Source organism: Eutrigla gurnardus (genome assembly GCF_963514095.1).
Source record: "Eutrigla gurnardus genome assembly, chromosome: 20".
In the NCBI taxonomy this organism is placed as follows: domain Eukaryota; kingdom Metazoa; phylum Chordata; class Actinopteri; order Perciformes; family Triglidae; genus Eutrigla; species Eutrigla gurnardus.
Genome location: NC_139931.1, coordinates 16649928 through 16675519, shown reverse-complemented (window position 1 = coordinate 16675519; position 25592 = coordinate 16649928). Strand labels below are relative to the sequence as shown.

General features: G+C 43.6%; 1 protein-coding gene across 1 annotated transcript; it reads left to right on the top strand.

Moving 5' to 3' along the window:
• Window positions 1-3858: 3858 nt before the first annotated feature.
• LOC311031723 (uncharacterized protein) lies at window positions 3859-24018 on the top strand. Its single transcript, XM_084038163.1, has 49 exons — window positions 3859-4120; window positions 6154-6345; window positions 6920-6942; window positions 7274-7309; window positions 8573-8665; window positions 10163-10231; window positions 10379-10423; window positions 11172-11225; window positions 11313-11366; window positions 11460-11513; window positions 11616-11669; window positions 11770-11823; window positions 12306-12350; window positions 12471-12524; window positions 12616-12660; window positions 12894-12947; window positions 13198-13296; window positions 13431-13475; window positions 13675-13773; window positions 14005-14058; window positions 14153-14260; window positions 15031-15084; window positions 15321-15419; window positions 15515-15568; window positions 15662-15760; window positions 15899-15952; window positions 16066-16119; window positions 16240-16347; window positions 16438-16482; window positions 16831-16929; window positions 17038-17145; window positions 17318-17479; window positions 17575-17628; window positions 17740-17847; window positions 17963-18016; window positions 18277-18330; window positions 18425-18586; window positions 18825-18932; window positions 19226-19333; window positions 19444-19497; window positions 20044-20151; window positions 20308-20361; window positions 20473-20580; window positions 20672-20725; window positions 20875-20982; window positions 21110-21389; window positions 21511-21701; window positions 21827-22069; window positions 22367-24018. The coding sequence occupies exons 1-49, from the start codon at window positions 4039-4041 to the stop codon at window positions 22511-22513; spliced, it is 4344 nt and encodes a 1447-aa protein (XP_083894289.1). The 5' UTR covers window positions 3859-4038; the 3' UTR covers window positions 22514-24018.
• The last annotated feature ends 1574 nt before the right edge of the window (window positions 24019-25592 follow it).

Sequence of the window (25592 nt, the reverse complement as noted above, 5' to 3'; positions counted from 1 at the left end):
AGATGGATCATAGTTATATGTATGGGCTGTGTGTCTGTATGTAGCCTCATCTCTGGGGTCAACATACTTTTCTGCTTGAGGGAACTGATCTGACCTACCAACATGCTAAAGTTAAAGACCTTGAAATTCTCAACCAACCAATCAACTTGCAACTAATTACTGACAGCTCTGTGAATGCTATGTGGCTTGGAAGGACTTTTTAGGAATCAAAGCTTTTATGTACATTTATAGATTTTAATTTTGGTCCCATTATTTTTAAGGCTGCAAAAAAGGCTCAATTATCAGCTCCACGACAACAACATATTTCAGACTACACAGAAGGAAAAGATTGAAGCTGCATCTCAACCCACATTTATTTTTTTTATTAGAGTATATGTATAGAAACTGTTCCAAGGAAACTTGACTCATGTTTAGCATATCTTTATTTCTGACTGTTTGGACTACAATTGCAGCTATTTTAGTGCAAAAACCTCTCGAGTTCATTCACACCCATTTCCTTCCAAACAGCATAGGAGTAGGAGATTCAATCCAATCCCTTTAGATGGCATGAAGTGTGGTCACTCATAACGCTGATATCAACATCACGTTCACAAAAGGTTGTTCATACTGGATTCAGAAACACCCGACCGTGTGTGTAATTGATGGTACAATTCAAACAGGATTTAAAAAATGATTTGTCTCTTGACATTGAATGCCGTACATATACAACATAAGGTATATAAGGAGTGGAAATGAGGCATTAGTGATACAATACATGTGGGCATCAACTCCCATTAACCCAATGCTAGTAGCTACAGATTTAGTTACTCGACAGAAATAAAAAATTCTCAACATGCATTTTTTCTGGATGAATCTAATAAGTGGAAACAGATTTTTTTCTGTTGTGTCCTCCCAGCATAACATATGATGTCTAAAGTTTGGTTAATTAACAAAAATAATCATGATCTATTGGTATGCATTCAGTGTGGTCAAGCTGAACTTGGAAAACATCCTTGACATTTCATAACCTTTAGTCCCTTTATTAACACTGACATTATCATTAAAGGTTTACATACGAAATATTTGTGATTTTTATTTCATTTTTACTGTACTGCATGACTCAATGTTCAAACTCAGGATCTCTCAAGTGTTTCTGTTCGAGATTGTGCTACTTGTATGCAACCTGAACTGATTTCTTTCACGTGCCTAAACTCGACTAAGAAGTTTACTGCTTACTGATTGAGTCTGAAAATACCACATAGTGAAGATACAGTTTAACAGTCATGCGTTGCTGCTGAGAGCGATGTGTTATTCATCAGCAATGCATTGGAACAAAAGCTAAAAGTGTGTATGTGTGTGTGTGTGTGTGTGTGTGTGTGTGTGTGTGTGTGTGTGTGTGTGTGTGTGTGTGTGTGTGTGTGTGTGTGTGTGTATGTGTGTGCGTGTGTGTGTATATATGTGTGTGTGTGTGTGTGTGTGTGTGAGTGTGTTGGTTTGTGACGCTCTGAAGATCCGATCAGAGCTGGAGGTCCAACTCCAGCATGATGAGGTGGCGCTTTCCTCCGCTTGTTCTTTTCTGCCTTGCTTTCTTCCTGAAAGACGGATTACATTCCGTCTTCTTCACTGTAAAAAAAAAAAAGGAACAGGCAGACACATGGATAATGTGAAGGTATCAGCAGCGTGTGTGTGTGTGTGTGTGTGTGTGGGAGAGAGAGAGAGAGAGAGAGAGAGAAGAGGAGGAGTGAATTAGAGGCTTGCTTGGCCAGCTTCAGACTGTGCAACGTGTCTGCTGCTGGTGGATCAGATGGCAGAAAGCTGCTGCTCTGCATCTCCCTGCAGCTCTTCTGCTCCATAATGTCTGCTTTCTGCTTAATTACAGCTCACCTGCAGCCCGGCCGGCGCTGTGCACAGCCTCAGCCTGCAGGAGGGCGGGAGGGGGTGGGTGAGCGGGTCGCCCATATAAACCTTTATTTGGACTGAGGGGCAGGTACAGAAGGGCTTTTATTATTCAGAGCCAATAACAAGCACAATGTCTGCGAAACCCCACAATTCTGCAGGTATTTCAAAACAGGCAGCAGACCGCAGCCAAGCGTTAAAAAAATGCAAACATCTGGTTCACTCTTCAGTAATGGGGGAGCTTTTTTTTTACACTCAGCTGTCTGTCCGTCCACGTAGCTATCAATGTGATTACATGGATACAAGGTGCAACATTTTGTCATTGCTATACATTTCTATCAAATGAGGGACCATTCTTGTGCTGGTCTCGTTACATCACTATACATGAGTCTTCTTTAGCCTGAGATCCTCTGCACCAACTGAAATACTTACAACATGAGCACATGGTCAACTTTAAGGCCAAATAATCTGCTCCTCATCATCAGGATATGTTGAGTCTTCTTAGTATGCATTTGAATCACTATTTCAAGACGCAACAAACTGGAGCACCTCTCTTGTCTTTTAAATGTAAAACGTCAACCAATGACCTCTACTTTGTTGCTTGAGGCCTGAGATTTGAATCTACATGAGCTGCTGCTAGCATAACATACTGAATCTCATAAGGAACGGTCCAGTTGATTTGTGGGTAATGTAGAAAGAAGAAGAAGAAGAGTGTGGAATAAAAAAGACAATATTTCCAGTTCACACTCATGGTGCGTTCCATACAGCTCGATGTAGCCGATCGCGGCTGGGAATAACGTCACACCGGAGTTAACCGCGTTCAACAAGTTGGAAAAGTTAGCAGCCATCTAGTCAGTTGAAGCTCATTAGCATGTCGTTGGACAGTACTGTGTTTATGGACAATTTAATGAGACAAAATAAGGCAGAAGGTCACATGACCAGGGGCTGTTGCTCACTGTCGATGCTGATGAGTCGATGATCAAGATCTGAGTTGTGTCTAAAGTTCTATGACACTGAAAGGAAAGACACACTGATTTGTATCTTGTTGCTGGAGTCATTTAGTGATAAAGGCTCGTGGAATGGACTCTCAGACACTTTAGAAATGTAGTATTGCACTTGAAGAAAGTTGATAAAGATTGTTTTTTAAAAGAATGGTTTAAACCATTCCATCAATGGTTTAGTCCCTCAATGCAACTTTATAAGATGAAGTAGGTTCATACTTTTTAACCCCATGCACCATGTTTTTGATCCGGTTTTTACAGATAGAAAGCAAAGCTGATATTCAATATGGCATCCATTATTTTGTCTGAGAGATAAGAAATTGCCCAAACAGATCTTGTCCAACTTGTCATTTTCTTATTCAAGCTATCAGTGATTTCACACCTCAGGTCAAACTTCAACACTGTTCTGAACTGAATCAACAGCAGAAAAAAAAAATACAAGCTAAGCTAAACGTGCAAACGAAACCAGACGCTTGCAAACCACACTCAGCTAAAAACACTTTGGTGACACGATGACCAACACCACCAAAACTACACTAAAACTGCCATATTCTGAGACATTTGTTTGTAAAATAAATGTAAAACTGAAGCCAGAATCCCAGAAACGGTCTCAATTTCAACTAAAATCAAATGAATCAGGAAGTAGACCAGAACCAGAAATAAAAATCTGGATTAAACCTCTGGCTGCTGGAGGAGGAGATCCTCCTCCGACCCTCCGATGCTCTTCAGGATCAGGTTTCCTCCATGCTCAGCCCCCCTTTTCCTCCTCTGATTCCAAACTCCAACCCTTCTGCTGTGGAATTATGGAAGGAGGGCTGTTTTTTCTGCTTCTTCTTCTCTTTCTTCTGTTTTTTTCCTTTCTTTGAAGGAGGGGTCCATTCTTGTCTTCCCTAAACGTGCAGCAGCGGGGTAATGAGGGTGCGTCCCCACTCGGTCCGGTCCCCAGCACCTCCCAGTTCTTCAGGCTCCCATATAAAAACCCTGGTGGAAAGTGAGTGTAGGCAGTAGGGAGTTTTCTGCTGGGGTCAGGAGGACTGTGAACAGACAAGCGGACCCTGCCCCACACACCGTGTATGAGTGGAGTCTAGCAGGAAGAGAAAACATCCCCAACTTTTTTTCCTCTCTTGCCTCAAAGAGTCTACATGTCTAGTGGCATCTAGATATGTTCAGCTTTGTGGATTTGCGGCTTGCGCTGCTGCTCGGCGCAGCAGTGCTCTTGGTCAGAGCGCAGGGCGAGGACGACCGTAAGTTTCATCACTGTTTGCTGGAGCTTCTCAACCCCCCTTCCCTTTTTTTCTGGTTTTGGAAAGTGGATTTTCTCTTCATGGGTGGACGGCTGCTGATACCTTAGACAGAGAAGAAAGGAAAAAGTAGAATTAAGAACTTTTACCTGTGCTGCTCCTTTGTTTCTACTAGATAGATAGACAGATAGACAGGGAGATAGAGAGATAGATAGATGAGAGATGGAGAGATAGATGAGCTTGTGCAGCTTGTAGTTTAAACAGTACAGGGTGTACGTAATGCATTGGACATCTCAAGAAGGCCCCTCTCTCTCTCCTTGTGTTTGTCTCTGTCTCTCTACCTCCCCCACCCCACCTCCCCCATGCATGCAGAGCGAGTTGCTGCAGGTTTTCCAGGCTTCCTTCAGGCGATGTTTTCTGACTAGCAGAAATCGCAGAAATAGTAGAAATGCATGTTTTATCCTTGCAAACAGCTGTATTTTCAGGGGGAAAAAAACGTTTTGCTTTAGTACCGATTTGAAAAAACCTGATCGCCCCATGGCGTTTTATCAAGTTGATACCCTTAAGAACCATACCTCCCTCCCCAGGCTGCCAAAGGTTAATCTCAGCCGGAAAAATATGCTAAACTCTACTGTTTTGGATGTAAGACTAGATGGGGCATCTCCCTGCTGCCAGCTGACACGAGGCAAATAGGGAAAGACTTCCACAGGCCTGATTGATGTGGCAGAGCAATTCAGCACCTGGAGCCAAGTGTTGAGTTGGCCAGGTGAGCGAGAGAGGGAGAGTCGCATAGGGAGAGGTAGGCGTAGTCTCGTCTGCTGGAAACATTTGACCTCTGCAACCTGAGAGATCTTCCACTTTAGAGAATTTACAAAGTCTCAGATGTGTTCAAAGAAAGAGAGTTGGGGTCAGAGAGGGGAACAAAGGCCTCTGTTGGTGTTTAGACGCAAACATTTTTGCTCCTCTAAGAAGACAAAGAGAATCAGCTCAGCTCTGGCAACAAGAATGGCGGAGTAGAAAGTCTATTTTTCCAGATGTTTTTCCTGTTTGGAGAGGACTCAGCTGCCTGTCTGTCTATCTGAAGCAGATGTGGGTTTTATCCTCACAACGGTCTCACAGCGCCACCCAGAGGCTTCACTCTGCACCTGCAGACACATCTGGCTGCCACGTCCCCCCCCTCCTTCGCCTCTTCTACTTTCCACCCTTTTTTTTTCTTTTTTTTTTGGTTTCCTCTAATTGCAAACACATGCGGACTGTGTTTCCACCAGCTGCTGCCAAGACGACAGTCTGCAGCAGCGACACAGCTTTTCCCTCTGAGCTCAGCACTTTGGCACGCTGGGACATTTGTAACCCCTAAAAGGAGCCCCATGCTGGGTTTCGTTTTACTGCGAAGTCCACCGTAGCGGTAGTGATGCAACTGCAGGTCGGAAAGTGTGACGTTGAATTAGAGCAGCACAACAGCCTATGTTTTATTGTTGTTGAAGGGAAGTTAAATCAGTGGGAGATGCGTCTGCTGATGTGAACTGCATCTAGATGTTGCACATCGGTGTCCTCTCCGTCACCTCAGCCTGTCCTCTTTCTTGTTCGATTCTGAGGCCACCAGTTCCTGTCCAAATCTTTCCCAACCCTCAGTTCTGCTGCTTGGTGTTTTTATGTTATCGTCTGCACCATTTCCTCTATTTTTGCTCGTAACGATTGTGTTAGTATAGCAATCTTTTTCATGCATTTTCTCATCGTTAAGTAGATTTAAATTGATTAAATGCTAAGAGTGCTCCACTAAACAAAAGACCTGTGTGGATCAATGTATATTTGTTATAATAAATAACAACTATACATTATTATGACATTTTAATTAAAAAAATGTATTGATATAATGTGAGTATTTTAGTAAATAATAATGTTTTTTTAAAACACAAACTGTCCAAAACTTTTTTCCCAACAACTTTCATTTTTAAAATGTCTTGTCCATAGACTTGTATTTCAATGCGTGCGTGTTCAGGTATCTCACACGTCTCGCTCTGTGCTGCCCCCCTCAGGCACGGGCGGAAGCTGCACCTTGGACGGCCAGGTGTTTGCGGACCGGGATGTGTGGAAGCCAGAGCCATGCCAGATCTGTGTGTGCGACAGCGGCACGGTGATGTGCGATGAGGTCATCTGCGAGGATACAACTGACTGCCCCAACCCCATCATCCCCCATGACGAGTGCTGCCCCATCTGCCCCGATGACGGTATTAAATCTTTATCTCCTATTTCTCTCTTTACATGATACTATACTATTTTCTCATTAATGTCACCTGCAGTCAAAAGTTTTATTTCCTCTTGTTCATAGTTCTTATTTCTCTTATTTCCTTACAAAAAGGACAAATCCAAAATATGCTAACAATTCCACACATCTTTCCCCTTTGCCTCAACATGACTGAACATGTTTTCTCCATCCATTAACACAGCAAATGCACACACTCACTCACACACCCTTGTACTACTATCTTTGCTTGACACTCCGAACCTAAACACTCCAACAGGCCGTCCAAGGTCTGTCCAAAGTGAGGACCGGCCAAAATGTCCTCACGTTCCAAAGATGTCCTCACTCTGGAGGTCTAAAACTCAAATTAGTCCTCACAAAGATATCTGTACAGGAGCAAATAAATGTTGATCCTCACAAAGACAACTGTACAAGTATGCAGACATAGATAGTCTCCTCCAGATACCCATCCCCCTCCTGCTGTAAGAACATCTGATTATTTTATGTGTTTTCTTACATCATCCAATTGAACAACCTGTCTCCTCTCTCTCTCTCTGCAGGTTTCCAGGAGCCTCAGGTTGAGGTAAATATGGATTACTTAATAATAATAAATATGAAAAGATATGATATTTATCATCATCACACAAACAATATAATTCTCTGAAGACATTTAATCAGTTTGATGTAACTATTGATTGTAATATTGATCATTGATGGAGTGATGATTACGACATATCATAATCAAATGGAAGATTATCATTGTTAAACTAAATCTATATAGATTGTTTATTAATCACTTTATTGATTAGATCAAATACATCATGTGAATCATATTTGTATATAATAATTTCATATTTTATTTTATCATACACTGAGACACCATCTTTACTTGTTCTACTTTTCTTTGACTACAGGGACCCAAGGGAGAGCGTGGAGCCAAGGGAGAGCGGGTAGGTCAACACACTTATCAATATCTTGATTTCTTTTATTTACCCAGATTCCTGGGGGGTTTATGATGGACTTAAAGCAGCTATACTGACAAAAACAAACTGATGTGTTAACATTCGAGTTAGAAGTAAAACAGAGCACTCGGACGGTAAACAATAGCTGGTCCAAATGGCATAAGTCTAACTACTTACTGGCAAATATTTAAAGAGTACTTTTTTGTTTATATATTTTCTTGCATAGTAACTAGATCTATCAGACACACGGACTGATGACAAAGTCCCTGAAAATACTTATACAGAAAGAGCACAGCTTGTGCTCCATTGCCCCATCCCTGAATTAAGTCAGCATATATTGTTTCCAGAAATCATTATTTAACAAAGTAAATAAAGGGCAAGAAATGTTCTTTAACAGGGTTCATCATTTCCTGAGAGCAGTGAAATGATCAGTGACTGAAAACATGCAGAGGTCATGTTAAAACACACAGAATGAAGGTGGTAACATTCAAGGGAAGTTAGACACTCTGAAGAAGATTATTCATATAGAAAACTAACATTTTATGGAAACAAAATTGATCATAGTTTACAGGGGAAAATGTTTTGAAAAGCATTTGCTGGGGTTATGCTGCTTTTATCTAAAGGAAATTAAATTACATTTGAATTAAATGTTTTCACAGATATATATATTTTGTTATTTAATAATGTTTTTGTCACAATGTAATTTTCCTTATCTGACAAATATAATCAAAAACCCGAGGTCAGCTCCCTGAGTTGGAAAACATAATTATAATCAGTTCTTATTAATGTATAATGTCATATTCTCAGTCACAATTCTTCTTATAGGTTTTCAGCAATGGTTGCTATATGTATTTGTGATATTGTTTATTATGTATTTATTAGGATCATACATAGGTTTGTGATGATGATTTAATTAACTACAGAATGTTTAGTTTCCTACAAAAGTTTCAATGGCTGTTACCCAGTTCCTGTGTCCTGATGTCACATGACCCTAGTTGGTCACATGGTCGTCTCATTGGGGCATAAACTGCATCTCCTCATGGTTTAATGCTGCTTTCACCACTATAGGGAGCGAGTGAGCCTGCCAGGACACACATAGAACATTAAAGATTACTCACATGGATCTGTTGTGATGATGCAACAAGAGTATAGGCAATCATGTGATTTGGGGTTGAATAAATGAAACCGTTGATGTTGCCTTGAGCAGCCAGGTGACCCTCTTGAGCCTGACCCCTTCTTTCCTATCTACAGGGATTTGCTGGTCCTGCTGGAAATGATGGTAGACCCGGCTCTCCTGGTGTGGCTGGACCTCCCGGCCCCCCTGGACCCCCTGGCCTTGGTGGAGTAAGTTGTTTTTTTTTTTTTTTCTGGTATTTGAGTCATCTCTTTCCAAATGTTCTTCGACGGAAACAAAAGTCACATGACTCATTTGTTAGACGGGGTTCTTATATGTCAGTCATTACAACTTTTTCTGGGGTGGTCAGACAGACGTGTGAACAAAAAAACATTAGTCCCAATTTTGTTTTGTTCTTCTCAGCCCTCATATCCCATCATCCATAACTCCTTTTATTTCCTGCAGTGTGCACAGTGCTCTTGTTAAAAAAAAGATAGATCATGAAGATCATGCTGGGTATGAACTGCAGAGAGGGGCATGAAGAGCTGGGAAACTGAACTGCAATTTCACCGCTGAAACATAAGCTTTTCATTGACGTGATGGATTTGGCTTAAAAATACTGTCTAAGACTTGGAGTTCAGTCTGGGGTCAGAAGGTCAGACTTTTATTAGGGTAGGTGCTCAGGAAGGGAAAGTGCAGATGTCACAGGTTGTTTGATCCATTAGATGATTAGTATATTGTAGAGTGACGAGTTTTAGCCTCCTATGCCAATAATGTAGGGCCTATAGATTCATCAATGATGTATAAGGTCTCCTTTTATTACATTTGAGCATGCTAAGCTAACATTCCCCAAACCTCACTTAGTATGCTATGATTTAGTTAACCATCAACTTCCATCATAATTTATTATAATGCGCTAACTTTTCCACTGACTCATTGTAGTTTAAGATACTGAGCTATAATTTGTAGGCTAATGTTGCATTCCTATGGATGATGTATCATTGCTAAAAGAAAAAGCTATCAATGACTGACCTGCTTCTTTACCAAATATAGCTAGGATCATAATCTAATTTAGCATGCTATGATTCAGTTTACCATTGACTTATTTCAGAATGTTGAATTCTTATGTAGAATTGATCATTGACTTACATGCTAATTCACCAGGCTAAGCTTATCTGACATACCACCCCAGTTTAATTTAGTATGCTTGTTTCAAATTTACTGCAGACTCACATGCTTATGAACCAGGCTAGCTAACAGTTTTAGAGTCTAACTGGCATGCTATTATTCAGTGTGCTGTTGACTTCAAGCAAACTGAATATAGGGATACGGTACGGCAAAGTAGCAACAGGACACATATTTGGACACTTATATACAGTTAACAGAGGTTGCTTGTTGTTTGTGCATGAATCTTAATTTCCAGGATATGATTAAGACAGAATTGAGGATTTTTTGACTGGGATGTAAAATCTATTATCATATTTTGTAGAATGGATTCAATTTATATATACATTTAAGTGTTTGAAACATGCATTCATAGAGGAAGGGCAATGGGTCTTGAGTTTGTGTATACATATGTGTCAAAATGGTTTATGTATATAGAAACATAGAAAAGGCATTTTATTCATATCATGGATATTTTAAACTTAATTTATAATTCCAGACAGTATGAGAAGACATGAGAGATGATTGGAATATTTATATCTCTGTCTTCTTTCCCCCCGCAGAACTTCTCCCCTCAGATGTCTGGTGGCTATGATGATAAATCTCCTGGCATGTCTGTTCCTGGACCAATGGTAGGACTCTCACACACACACACACACACACACACACACACACACACACACACACACACACACACACACACACACACACACACACACTATCATTATTCTGTTCATTAATATCATTGTTCTGTTCATTAATTTTAATTTTATCGACAGGGCCCTATGGGAAACCGTGGACCCCCTGGAGCACCCGGCTCAAGCGTAAGTACACCACTTTCTTATTCCAGAACTCAAACAGTTTCACAGTTGAAGATAGAGGAGGAGAGAGCAGTGACTGCACATGCAACTCATGCATCACCATGACATCACCATGACATCACTACCCTCATAAAGCCACTGCCAAACGCAAACACAATCCTTTCCTTCAGTTACTAATGAAAACTCCAATAACGCTAATGCAGGATTAATATATTTTCTAATGTGATTATTATTTTAGCGAGTGGGAGTAGACGTAGCCCTGGAGGCTGAGCTGAACATGAAACACAACTAGCTTAACTAGCGTACAGCTACCCTCTGTAGGCTAGATAAGTGCGTGTGTTTCAGCTTTGGCCAAAATGCCAGTGAAACAGTATTTCACAGCACCTTGCTTGCATTAAATGCTTCTAACTTTTAAAAAAAAATTAATTTTCAGCACCATAAAGAATTTTAAGCTAGTGGGTTAGCTCTGGGCTGCAGAGTTTTAACCCACAAATGCAGTCAACGCTAGAGGGGACCCACTTCATCAAGTCAGTGGAAGAGAGTCCTGCCATATAAGTAGAGGGATAGTGTTTAGTGATACTCCTCACCACTGCATTCAAAATTCTGCTGCTGTTCCCACCCAAGTGAATTGACAGCAGCCATGAAACAAAGACTCCCCACTGACTCACAGACAACATATATGCATATAACTTTGTACAATATTGGTGGTATGAGCTGAGTAGTGATGGTGTTTGTGTGTCTCTACCCACAGGGACCTCAGGGATTCACCGGCCCCCCTGGTGAGCCTGGCGAGTCTGGAACTTCTGTGAGTATTAGGAACACACACAACACATAACACACCTACGTTGCACCTTGGTAGTCATTCTCACTTTGAGTGTGTCTTTCTCTACAGGGTGCCATGGGTCCCCGTGGCGCTGCTGGCCCCCCTGGAAAGAACGGAGAGGATGTAAGTCAACTCTTCATATTCACCATCTTTATCTCGGTTTAGAGCAAATAAGAACTTTATCCATCCGTTCATCCCCTTCTCTCTTTCTCTCAGGGTGAGTCTGGCAAACCTGGTCGTGGCGGTGAGCGCGGACCTTCCGGCCCACAGGTAAGTTGCAATGGGAGCATAACTCTTATTCATTGCAGGGGGAGGAAGAGATAAATATGACAGTAAATAAACGTCTCTACCTATCTCTTTTCTTCCCTTCAGGGAGCTCGTGGTTTCCCAGGAACCCCTGGACTGCCTGGCATCAAGGGACACAGAGTGAGTCAGAGCTAACATCTCCCCGTTCAACGAATCCACCACTATAACCTCCTATAATTGTGGACTTCATCTGTTTCTATGTCTCTCTCTTTCTCTGTAGGGATTCAGCGGTCTGGATGGTGCTAAGGGAGACAGCGGCCCCGCTGGCCCCAAGGTGGCTGCCTTTCTCTGTTTCAGTGTTGAAAAATATACATTTTAGGCACCTAAGTGGGTACAGCACAAACAATAAACTAGCAGTAATAGAAGTAGTAGTTGGAATAGTATCGCTAGCAGATGTACTAGGCATAGTAGCCATTCACAATCCCTGATTTTTTAAAAGAATCAAAAGAAGCTGAGATACCCTGACTTTTAGTCTCCTACGTTGCCATACATCAAATTTTTTCTTTAGCCTGGTAACTGCTCATGTATTGCAAACTCCACATTCCCAGTTTGTAATGTTGGCTTTCCCTTGCCAAGATGACGAGTAACGTGTAAAATAACCTTTCAAGTAAGTCTCGGTGATAGTATGAGTGGTGGCCACTGTGGTGTTGCAACTAGCTGTAGTCTGGGCTAGCATCTCGGCTAGTTACATTAATATTGACAAATGTTGCTACCGTTCTCATTAGCTCACCTGCCTGTGTGTTAATGTATTTTTAGGGAGAGACTGGAACCGCCGGCGAGAACGGAACTCCTGGTGCTATGGTGAGTAAAACAATCACTCCCTCGCTTATAAATAGTTGCCATCTTGGATCCCCCCCCCCCCCCCCTTCAGATTGATGTATAAATAGTATGGCTAACTCTTTGTTTTGTGTTCCGTCTCAGGGACCTCGTGGTCTGCCCGGTGAGAGAGGCCGCACTGGTGCTAATGGAGCTGCTGTGAGTACCCCCTCCCCCACACACATACAAATACTGTAATCGATTAGTCAATGAACGGATCAATCAATCATGTTTGTCTTTTTTGCATCAGGGAGCTCGTGGTAACGATGGTGCTGCTGGTGCTGCTGGACCTCCCGTAAGTCTCCAGTTTGTGTCCTTCAGTAGCACTTTGAATGCACATCTTCCAGTGACCCTGGTTGTTAAAAACCCAGAGTGGGATTCTCAGATAGTTACCACTCAATCCTCAGCTACTTGTTTTACTGTTTTATGTCTTTGCTATTAATGTACTTCTCTGTAAAGCACTTTGAATTGCCTTGTGTATGAATGCTACATTTGTTTGAGACTCTTTGTGTTTTTGCTTCCTCCCAGGGTCCCACTGGCCCTGCTGGACCTCCCGGATTCCCTGGTGGCCCTGGAGCCAAGGTACAACTATGCATATTATCTATCCTATTTCTCTTCTCTTCTCAATGTTGTAGCAGTCCTTAGAAAGTTATCTAACTGACTTTGTAGGGCTTTAATAAATGTCTGTGTACATGTGACCTTTGATGTGATCTTTGAACAGAGGTAACATAGGGTGGGGTCATACAAGGTCGCCCTAGCTGCACAGGAAGTCTGTTCCAAGTATTAGTCAAATCTTCCGAAATAATATATTTCTTTTCGCCTACCTTCCCAGGGTGACGGTGGAGCTCAGGGTGCTCGTGGATCTGAGGGCCCCGCTGGATCCCGTGGTGAGGCTGGTAGCCCCGGACCTGCTGGCCCCGCAGGACCTTCTGTAAGTACAAACAATAACCTCAGATGATGGACTGTTCAGGTCCACTTATTAAGGTGATGCAATCAGAATCATCATTCATCAGAATCTTCAGGTCTCTGGTTAATGAAGATTGTTTCCCTTCTTTCTCCTCTCAGGGAAACCCCGGAACTGATGGAGCTGCCGGAACTAAGGGAGCCCCTGTGAGTATCTCCCTCAACAGATTTACCTCATAAGCAAGTTAGGTTTGAGGATTTTCATCCTTTTCTGGCTCAAAAAGTTGTGCGAGGCACTGTCAAAGCAGCCAGGACTGGTGTTTCATACCAACATAACCTTCAGAGACTCATAACTGGTGATACAGCATGATGTGACCAAGTTGTTGCTGTGTGCTGCCCCCTGCAGGGTGCTGCTGGAGTTGCTGGAGCTCCCGGTTTCCCCGGACCTCGTGGACCCCCCGGACCTCAAGGTGCTGGTGGTGCCCCTGGAGCCAAGGGTAACACTGTGAGTAAAGCTTCCTCAGAAAACCTAACCAAAGCCAAAAAATACAAATTCTGAGATCTGTTATGGACATGATTCAAGATAATGCTGAATTCCAAACAAGTGAAGTAAAACTACTGAATCGAAAGTAGTCATAATGTATTACTTAGTCTCAGTTATTGTCTGTTTGTTTTAGTTGTTGTTGTTGGATTGGTTTATTTTCTTTATGTTTGCTTATTTGCTTGTTTCCCTCAGGGTGAGTCTGGTGCCCCAGGAGCCAAGGGAGAGGCCGGTGCCAAGGGAGAGGGTGTAAGTTGAAGTTCAACGCAGTCACCATGGAGCATATACTGGAGTATACACATCTATGAATACCCATTCTACCTATTATGTGTGCGCTCTTCAGGGTATTGCAGGAGTTCAGGGACCCTCTGGACCTTCTGGTGAGGAAGGCAAGAGAGGATCCAGAGGAGAGCCTGGTGTTGCAGGAGGCCGTGGAGCTCCCGGAGAGCGAGTATGTACTATATTACTGTATACTGTAATATTATGTGATATTAAGTGTAATTGGAAGGGAAAGTGATATGGCTGTTGTTTGGTGGTGTATTCAAACCTCAGAGAGTAATAGCATGAAGTTTCTTAATAGAATGTGATTCATCTCTGCTTAAATTACCATTTTGAGGCAGCTATGCCACTTTTACCTAAGTAAATTTTAAATTCTTACTTTTGTGTAGTGACAGATTTAACAGATCATTTTAACTTTAAAAAAAGCTTTTCTGGTCAGTGCAAATATATTATATATAATATAATATTAATTTTGTGTTTACATTGGCCACGAATGATACAGACACCCTGGACCAAGTAATGAAACTCTAGTGCCCCCTGCAGGCCAGAAAGCAGAACTGTAAATGCAGGAACATATTGGAAATGATCTAAATATTTGGCAACATTACTAGTGACATAATATCTAACATACAGAATATTGTGCATGACACAGACACAAAAAAAACAGTTGAAATACTATAGAATAAAATATGATCATAGCTCCTGCTGCCACCAGGGTCCTGCCATTGCCACACTTGCTTCTTGAGTCTTCCTGAAATTTTCCAACAGTTTAGACTAAAGCAGAGTGGAATTTCCTCCAGAATACATCTGCTCATACTTTACAGTGTTGAAATGGATGTCATGTTAAAGGAAAGGCCATGTTAGGATCCATCCCTGTGTGGATGTTACAGTGTTGGCTACAGCTCACAGAGCTTAACAAGATGTGCCTGATTCTCTCTACAGGGTGCCCCTGGTGGTCGTGGATTCCCCGGTTCTGATGGCCCTGCTGGTGCCAAAGTGAGTAAAACACACATACACACACACACACACACACACACACACATACACAGTGCTAATCTTAAAGCAAGTCTTCACTCTAAATGTAACTGTCCCTGAAAGATAGGCAAGTCCCCTTAATGTAACACATACATACCACACACGCACATACACAAATATACAAGCTTAATGATACTTCGGATGAGCTTTGATTTTCTCTAATCTTTTCTACCTCTGTTGTCTCTCCCACATTATAGGGTGCCACTGGCGAGCGCGGTGCCCCCGGTGCTGTTGGACCTAAAGGTTCTACTGGCGAGACTGGCCGCACTGGTGAGGCTGGTTTGCCCGGAGCTAAGGTGAGATCCCCGACTATCTGTCCGTCACATAATTGTCAGCAACATAATGCATTCACTACATAGGCCCTCTTCTGACTGCTGACCTCTGCCTTTAGGGTATGACTGGTAGCCCTGGCAGCCCCGGACCCGATGGCAAGCTTGGACCTGCTGTAAGTTCACGTTCAGTTTAATACATTTCTTCTTAATCTTGTCGAAACAGACATTTTCTGTTTATTTCATCTTTAATTAATCCTCCTTACCAGGGATCCACTGGACAAGATGGCCGCCCCGGACCCCCTGGCTCTGTTGGAGCTAGAGGCCAGCCTGGAGTTATGGGATTCCCCGGACCCAAGGGAGCTGCTGTGAGTAAAATGTTTCAACTGCTACAAAGTATCATCGATCATGTGTTTCTGATTACACTAGTTGACTACTGGGAAGTAGGCTACTAAAAGATGGTCTCTACATCTCTGGTAATAGCGCTTTTCTACTCCTGTTTGTAGGGTGATGGTGGAAAGCCTGGCGAGAGAGGAGTAATGGGACCTACTGGTGCCGTTGTAAGTTGTCTATACTATGCTACTCTTTGAATCCATTGTACTCTGCTGTTTTGTGTAATGCTTAGAAGCTAGAACCTGTGTGTGAGTCTGAAAGCATCCATCTTTCTACTCAGGGTGCCCCTGGAAAGGATGGTGATGTTGGTGCTCCTGGCGCCTCTGGACCTTCTGTAAGTTGAGCGTACACACACGTGTCAACATTGACACCTGACTCATAAGCCTGATGGTCTCATACTACAATAATACAAAAATGGCTTGACTCTAACAATCCATCTCTTGTTCACCTTTAGGGACCTTCTGGTGAGAGAGGAGAGCAGGGACCTGGCGGAGCTCCTGGATTCCAGGGACTTACAGGACCCCAGGGTGCTGTTGGTGAGAGTGGCAAGCCCGGAGAGCAGGTATTGACTGAAACATGCTTGATGTAGATATTTGATCAAATTGATACTATCTCATAAATTAATGCATACGTTGCCTCTCTGTCTATCTAGGGTGTGCCCGGTGAGGCTGGAGCCACAGGACTTGCTGGAGCTAGAGTAAGTCACTTATCATCACGATCATCACCAGCAGCATCCATTAATGGAGCATCATTAGAGACTTGTCTATACCAATCAGGCTTCAAATCATTTTTAAACAACTATGTGTTGTTGGTATACGTTACAGAACCAATTTTAAGCATACATTGTGTAAAAAAACAAAAAAAATGGCGCCATGATGGCCACGTGGGGAAAGGCGCTTGCTCTCTCTATTATCGCTCGTACCTCCATTTGGGAATCGACATCATAGAAAAGCAATCCACAGTCAGATAGATCCTCATGACTTCTTTGACCACTCTTGGACTTCCACTTCAACTTACCTAACATTCTGCCTCCCCTTTCCCTCAGGGTGACAGAGGATTCCCCGGTGAGCGTGGTTCCCCTGGTGCTGTTGGACCCGCTGGTGCCCGTGGATCCCCCGGATCTGCTGGAAACGAGGGTGCTAAGGTAAACCCCTGGGATATATGAAAGAAAAGAAAAACACTTGATGGCTTGTGCTGTTCTCATTGATTTGTTGTGTAACCCTCTTGCTCTTGTTCTTTACCCCTTCCTCAGGGAGATGCTGGAGCCCCCGGTAACCCCGGAGGCCAGGGTCCTCCTGGACTGCAGGGAATGCCTGGTGAGCGTGGTGCTGCTGGCCTTCCAGGACTGAGGGGAGACAGAGTAAGTCCCCACAACTATATTCTTCGCACTCCCATTATTCCCAATATATGGGGTTGTATATTTTATTATATGTATGATTGTATACATAGTATATTGAATATATAGGAAACAACAGCATCCACAGTTGCTTTCCAATATATTCCTCACTTCCCCTCTCTATACAATTACCCAGGGTGACCAGGGAGCCAAGGGTACTGATGGAGTTGTTGGTAAGGATGGACCCCGTGGTTTGACTGGACCAATTGGACTTCCTGGACCTGCTGGAGCCACCGGAGACAAAGGAGAGGCTGGTCCACCCGGACTTGTCGGATCTGCTGGTGCTCGTGGAGGCCCTGTAAGTAACTGGTTGCCTGTCCTTCTCAAGAGTAGAAGACAAAGCTGCTTAAATCTTGAAATCCATGACTGACTCTTCCTCCTCTTCTTCCTCAGGGTGAGCGTGGAGAGACTGGACCAACTGGCCCTGCTGGATTTGCCGGACCCCCTGTAAGTTACTTCCACATGTCCTGGCTCTTCTTATAGACTGTTTTTCTTTTTAAATTGTAAAGCTTCAACATTTACTGAGTTCTTTCTCCATCCAACATCATTTCACCACAGGGTGCTGATGGACAGCCTGGTGCTAAGGGAGAAGGTGGAGATAATGGTGCTAAGGGAGATTCTGGTCCCCCTGGCGCTGCTGGACCCACTGGTGTACCTGGACCTCAGGTTTGTGAATTCATACATTCACACCTCATTATAGAAACTCCCATAACTTATAATGAAGAAGTTGAGGCTGCATTGCCTGGTACTGGGTGACTGACAGTATGTTGTGTCTTTTCAGGGTCCCGTTGGAAACACCGGCCCTAAGGGAGCCCGCGGAGCCGCAGGATCTCCTGTAAGTCATCGCTCTTCTTCCTCTATTACATTTGCATTTATGTTGACTTCAGCCTCCTCCTAAGCAGTAGTGTAGTGGTCAGAGGTGATGGAAACCATGGCCATTAAGGAAAGAAGTCTTGAGACAATCCACTATAAAACATGTTTTCTTAGTTATATTGCAAAAAGTCCATTGTTTATTATTCAGCCTTCTGTTTGCACTGACATGCTACAGCAATTTTTCCCGCCACAGTTAGTTAATAGACCTCTGTCTGTCCATAGGGTGCTACTGGCTTCCCTGGTGCTGCTGGCAGAGTTGGACCTCCCGGCCCCTCTGTAAGTCCATCTTTAATGTTATTAGCAATTGTTGTCCTTGTGACAGGGCTCAATGTCCAGGATGGTTTTCAGAAATGTTGCTTTCCCCCCATAGGGCAATGCTGGACCTCCCGGTGTCCCTGGACCATCTGGCAAGGAAGGACCCAAAGGAAACCGTGGTGAGACTGGAACTGCTGGTCGCACTGGTGAGATGGGTGCTGCTGGACCCCCAGGACCTGGTGGAGAGAAGGGTAGCCCTGGTGGAGATGGAGCTAGCGTAAGTTGTTTACCCTCAAAATAAAACTGGAACCCCTGCCATCTCAATGTATCACAAAACCAAGTGATTGACCAACTAAACTGTCCACTTTAAGTAGGAGCTTGAATTAATTTAGTCTCTACATTTTCACCGACAACAAGCAGACATTATTTAGCTGTTGGTTGCTGACCGTTTCTGCCTCCGTACACCTTAATGTCTAACTACTTTCTCTTTATCTCTCTGTTTTGCTCCACTGCAGGGAAGTCCTGGTATCCCTGGACCTCAGGGTCTTAATGGAGGCCGTGGTATCGTTGGTCTGTCTGGACAGAGAGGAGAGAGAGGTTTCCCTGGCCTGCCCGGACCTGCTGTAAGTCCCTGTACTTCCTCTAAAAACGACAAAGTCCACCGTGGAACTGATGGTACCATGTTGACTTTAACCAGTCAATATGATGTTTTGAATTAAACATGACTCTGGTTCAGTCCATGAAAACTGACCAGAAAGGGGAGTTTATAAAAATTTGCCTCAATTAACAGTTACTCCCTGTCTTGTTACCTTATGTTAAAAGTTGCAACACTGAGCAAGTCCAGATAAACTTTAATCAATTAGAAAAGTAACTGAGTTTGTTTGGACTGGACTGACTGTGGCTGCGTCACCTGCAGGGAGAGGTTGGAAAGCAGGGATCTTCTGGCCCTGCTGGTGAGCGTGGACCTCCCGGACCCATGGGACCCACTGGAATGGCTGGAGCCCCTGGTGAGACTGGACGTGAGGTATGAAGCAAGCACTTGTACCTGTACTCTAACTTACTATCTGTCTTAACTTCTGTAAATGGATGTAGGTGTTTGCTGATCAGTTAACCTACTTTGTGTTTGTGTTTTAGGGAAGCTCTGGTAGCGAGGGATCAGCTGGTCGCGATGGAGCTGCTGGACCTAAGGTGATTTCAAGTGACAACATCGTTTAGTCAACAGCCCCTGAATATTTACTGAACATGCCTATCGCACAGGCCCTGAGTGTCTGGGGCCCCTGGTACTTCACAGATAAAAGGTCAAAGAGACACTTAGCTAAAGCTACATGTGTTTCCAAATGGAACAGTGACACTGTAAACTTTGTCTGTAGTTCCAGTCTCTACTATAAAGCAGCAGGTCAATTAGCAAACAACATGCTTCTGCTACAAACAGCGATGCTTAACTGAGCACCTATTGTAGTTACCATAAGAGCCATGTCTCTGAAAATCTGTCATCTGGTGACATGGATAGAAACACCAATCTGACTGCCAGAGGACAGGGTTATACTTGTAGGTTATGTTTTGCATCGACAGTGGCCTGTTTCTTGGGACAAATAGGCTTAAGACCTGTTAGATTCTGGAAGACAGATTTTGGTTTTATCTGAGCCTTTTCTCACCATAGCAGCTCTTTAAGTTCCTTGTGGATTTGATCACGACTATGAAGAAAAATAAAACTATTTTGTGCTTGCGTTTTAGGGAGACCGTGGAGAGAGCGGCCCCTCTGGAGCCCCTGGTGCCCCCGGACCCTCTGGTGCCTCTGGACCCGTTGGACCCGCTGGAAAGAGCGGTGACCGTGGAGAGACTGTGAGTGAAGAAACTATTTTTACTGAACATAATATTTTTCTGAAAATATCTGTACATGTAAATGAAAATTTGCCATTGGACCTAGACCTAATGTAAGTAAGATCATAGACTTTTCACTGCAGCCTGACTCAAACATCAATCTTTTTTATGTTTCAGGGACCTGCTGGCCCTGCTGGCTCTACTGGCCCTGCTGGACCTCGTGGCCCATCTGTAAGTAGCACTATTATTAGACAAATAAAAAAAACAACAAAAAAAAACAATTGGACCTGCAATCGAAGGAAGGAGAAACAAAACTCTAAATTCCCTTCTTCCCCCTAACAGGGAGCTCTTGGTCTCCGTGGAGACAAGGGAGAGAGTGGCGAGGCTGGAGAGAGAGGCATGAAGGGACACAGAGGATTCACTGGCATGCAGGGACCTCCCGGACCATCTGTATGTCACTTCACACTCACACCTACACTAATACAGCACATACAATATGCACACTTTATTTCTAAGCCCTATTTTTCTTCTGAACCCATAGGGATCTCTTGGAGAGCAGGGACCCGCTGGTACTGCTGGACCCGCTGGACCTAGAGTGAGTTAACACATCACACAACCTTATAGTTCTTGGTGCCGTTTTAGGTGTTTTGCTTTTTTTAAAAATGGTTAACTTTCTATCTCAGATTTTTAGGAGGGACTTTGACATTCAGAGAATCATAAGGTATTACTTTATGCTGTTTGCAGGGCGCATCTGGATCTGCTGGATCTGCTGGTAAGGACGGTATGACTGGCCTGCCTGGACCCACTGGACCTCCTGGACCTCGTGGACGCTCTGGAGAGATGGGACCTGCTGTGAGTTTCGCTGTCTTACTATCCATTCATTCATGTCTTTAGTTGCTTTGTGTCTCCTAACTTGAGGTTGTGGTCTCTACTCAAATTGAAATAATCAACTTCCTCTCCCCTCCTTCCCATCTCTCAGGGTCCTACTGGACCTCCTGGACCTCCCGGAGCACCAGGTGCCCCTGGCGGTGGATTCGACCTCGGTTTCATCTCCCAGCCACAGGAGAAGGGCCCTGATCCCTTCCGCATGTTCCGTGCTGATGACGCTAACATTCTCCGCGACCGCGACCTGGAGGTTGACAGCACCCTGAAGAGCCTGAGCCAGCAGATCGAGCAGATCCGCAGCCCCGACGGAACCCGCAAGAACCCCGCCAGAACCTGCCGCGACCTCAAGATGTGCCACCCCGACTGGAAGAGCGGTGAGTTTTTTTACTAGCAGTGGTATATCAGTTGAAGGATAAAGGAGGATTGGATAATCTAAGCGAGCATGCTGGAGTTGTGATATATCTGACCTTTTCCTTTCCAAATTCCTTCCTCCAGGCGAGTACTGGATCGACCCCGACCAGGGCTGCACTCAGGATTCCATCAAGGTCTACTGCAACATGGAGACTGGAGAGACATGTGTATCCCCAACTCAGCGTGAGGTCGCCCAGAAGAACTGGTACATGAGCAAGAACATCAAGGAGAAGAAGCACGTCTGGTTCGGAGAGGCTATGACCGACGGCTTCCAGGTAAACGTGCTATACTGGAGCAGTTCCTTGCTCTTTTCTGCAAATCCATTCTGGTGATCTCAACTGTCTCCATCTTACCTCTCAGTTCAGTCAGTAACTTCTCCCCCTTCCTGTTTCCTACACAGTTCGAGTATGGCAGCGAGGGCTCTGTGCCAGAGGATGTCAACATCCAGCTGACCTTCCTGCGTCTCATGTCCACTGAGGCAACCCAGAACATCACCTACCACTGCAAGAACAGCATCGCCTACATGGATGCCGCCGCCGGCAACCTCAAGAAGGCCCTGCTCCTCCAGGGCTCCAACGAGATCGAGATCAGAGCCGAAGGCAACAGCCGCTTCACCTACAGCGTCCTGGAAGACGGATGCACGGTGAGGAAACTTTAGTTCATACTCTCATCTCAATCCATCTGACAGCTTCAAAGTTTCAAATGCTAAACACTCAAAGTTAGGAGTAACCACAAGATGACAAATCAGCAATGTCGATGGCATACACTCAGTGGTTTTGAATCAGATAATAAGACTCCAAGGAGGACCCGATATCAAACATGCATCCTATCCACTGCAGATAATCTCATGGTTCATGCACTTTGAACAAAAGTTCAGGCAAAATTGGAGGCATTCCTCAAATGCCCTTTTGAATGACCCTTTCTTCTGTTCTCCTTCCAGTCACACACCGGTACATGGGGCAAGACAGTCATCGACTACAAGACATCGAAAACATCTCGCCTGCCCATCATTGACATCGCTCCTATGGACGTTGGTGCTCCAGACCAAGAGTTTGGCCTTGAAGTTGGACCCGTCTGTTTCTTGTAAAAAGAGAAATCTGGACTTGAAATTGTTGTTGTGTGTGTGTGCGTGTTTTATTTTTTTTTCTAGCAGTCATCTCTCTAAAAAAACCCACCAAAACATTTTTATAATGCCATTTTTTCTGAAAAATCTGACCCCTCGTTCCTGATTCTACGAATTTCCATTCGGCCATTGTTCCGATGGTCCACTTTGCCTAAAAACCTGCACTTCAACAAGATGGCGGCAAAGCAGCGGAGTCTGCAAAGTCGTGTTTGGGACCACTACTTTTTTTTTTGTTTCTGACTCTTGGTTTTTTTTTTGTTTTTTTTACCATCACCAACACCAAGGATCCTGTAGAGAAGACATTTTGTTTCACTGGCAACAAGAAAATAATATATGCTTCTGTAAAGTGTCAAAAATTGACTTCCCCTCTTCATCCAGCCATACCAGGCCTCTCTGGAGTTTACAGAAACACACAGGTGACTTTTGTATTTTTATACACCACTGTGGTGAGAGGATTGAAAGGACAGCCCCAACAGACACAACCCAATTGCTTTGTACCACGTTTCAGGTGTTGATGAATAAACGGTGAAACTGACAGCCATGTTTGTCTCTGTTGTTCTGCCCCCCCTGTCCACCTGCCTCCCTCCACCTCATTCGCTGATTTTGTAGCTGTTGTGATTGTGATGTGTTTTGTTGTGGCTGTTTTCTTGTTTGTTCCCTTCTGTTTCTACCTTTTTTTTTTAAGAAAAGTCACATTAAAACCACCAGCAGAGAAACGTGGGTTCAAACCTCTTTTTTTTTTTTCAAAAGAAAAAAAAAAACGTATGGCTACCTCAGAAAAGCAAGGAATACCAGCTGTAAAAAAAAAAGGAAAAAAAGGGGGCCCAGTTTTTGTGAAGTGAAGGCTGCAGTACTGTTGGCGGTCTATGGGGCAGTCGAGGTTTTTCTACTTTAGCAGAAGCAGAAACAGCTCAAACTTAAGGTGCTACTCTTTCTTTGAGGTCTCCTGGCCGTCCAGTATGGCTACAGGGTTGTGTAGTGTTAATCTGGTGTGGCAGAGCCCTCTTGGTGCTAAAATGAAACCACAAGTTGTTGTTATTTTTATTCTTGGCATCCAGAATGAGACAGACTTCTTTTCGATTTCCAGCCACGGCAGCGCTGGCACTCAAACTCTTAACTCTGAGTTTAAGTGAAAAGCAGGATCCACATCTCTTCTTTTTGGTTTCATGTTTCAAACCTGCCCTCCACTTTTCCTCTTCTCCAATCCATCATCCTGTTGTAGTTTATTTCTTGTTGTCTTGTGCGAAGGGTGAATTTTCTCAGCAAAAGATTGGAATCAAACAGAGATTTTTCTTTTTTTAAATGCACAGAAAGAGAGCCATCAGTCAAGAGTTTGTGAGAGAATGCAGACAGACACACCCATGGGGGGAAAACACCACAAGGATCTGTACCTATTTTGTATATGTATAATAAATTGAGATGTTTTTAATTATTTTGAATGCTGAAATAAAGCATGTTAAGTGGTCTAACATGTGAATCCTGCCTAATTCCCTGACTGACTCATTGACTGCCCCCTAGGACTTGAGTGAACTCTTCACTAGTAGTACAGTGACTGACCACAGGAACAAGAGGAAAGACTTAGAATCTCAGAAATGCTTATGAAATCTCTTGGAGGGGTTGATCCTCATTGAGGCAGAGGGTGCAAGTGTGTGGGAAAAGGAAGAAAAAAAAGATGCAACTGAGACAAAGCAGATTCTTAACCGGATTTTGTTGCCCTTATATTGAGAAGCACTGTGACATTTTGCTTGAATCCTGAAAATCTTTTTCCCACAGTTATCTGGCCAAATACAAAAAGTCAGCCTCCTGCCCACATGTACGATGTCTCGCTCAGAAAGAAGGTGGCCTACCTCGCAGTTGGTTGAGACTCCTTGATGACAGGCAATCCCAAAGAGCTGGTGATGTTTTATCCAGGCTGTTTAATCCGAATTTGAAAAGGAAGATCCCCAATCCATGAAGAAAACACATAAGTGATAATCCGGCATTGATGATGATGATAATATTTGTCCATAATAATCCAGTGATCCCACAGCGAAGGCAAAGCATCTGCACAGCTCGAGCTGCAGGACTGACGGGCGGACCTGCACCGGGCTCAGCCTGTTGGCATCAGCGCGGCTTTACAAAGACACTGATTGTCCACCTTGTGGGAGGCAGCTCTACCCAGGAGCAGTTCAGGATAGGTTTGCAGTCCCAGTGGGAATCTGGATTATTTCTTCAAGAATTTGGGTCTTTATTTGAGGCCTGGGCAGAGGAATGCTGACCTCTCCGGTTTCAGACACAGAGGAGGCTCTGTTTGATGAGAGGAAGCCCCTCTGCAGGCGAGTGGGACTCAGTGCTGTGGGTAAACATCAGAAGGATGTTGGTGAGGTGAGGCCAGGTAGAAGCAGATTTAAAAAAGGAGATGGAGATGTATACATATAAAGAGGGACTGGGACTTTTAAAATACTTGCCCAAATGACATAAAAAGAAAATATATTCTATCAATTATCCCCCGGGGATTTTTAGTCATGAAGTTTGGGTTTTATTTGACCAGATTTTGGAATCTAATCCCATCACTCCAATATTAGGGGAGAATGAAACCGTTTGTAGTATATATAGTTATACATATAGGAATGTCACTGGTGTTGCTAACTAATTTAACTTACTAATTTGGTCATTTGAGTCAAGTGATGCTTTAAAACCAGTTGCCAAAGAAAAATGTTGGCATTGTACGTTTCTTCGAACCCCTGAATACATTGAATGCTGTTTCTGGGGGGAAAGGTCTCATTTCAGCCACACGCTAGCAAAAACACACAATGCTTTATGGTTAATGTTATGAAATGATTGGTTTGACATCACATCCCAGTGTAAAATCATGCAACACAAATGGGACAAAACGTTATACTGATAACTTTATACTGATATTCACCCTGTTTGTGACACGTGCCATCAAGTTTCTGCATCACTGAGCCACATGTTTTTTCCAACGCATGCTTTGACCATACGGAGACATTGCAGGTTCAAACCTCAGTGAAGCTGGCTGCAGGTTACCTTTACTATCGTATGT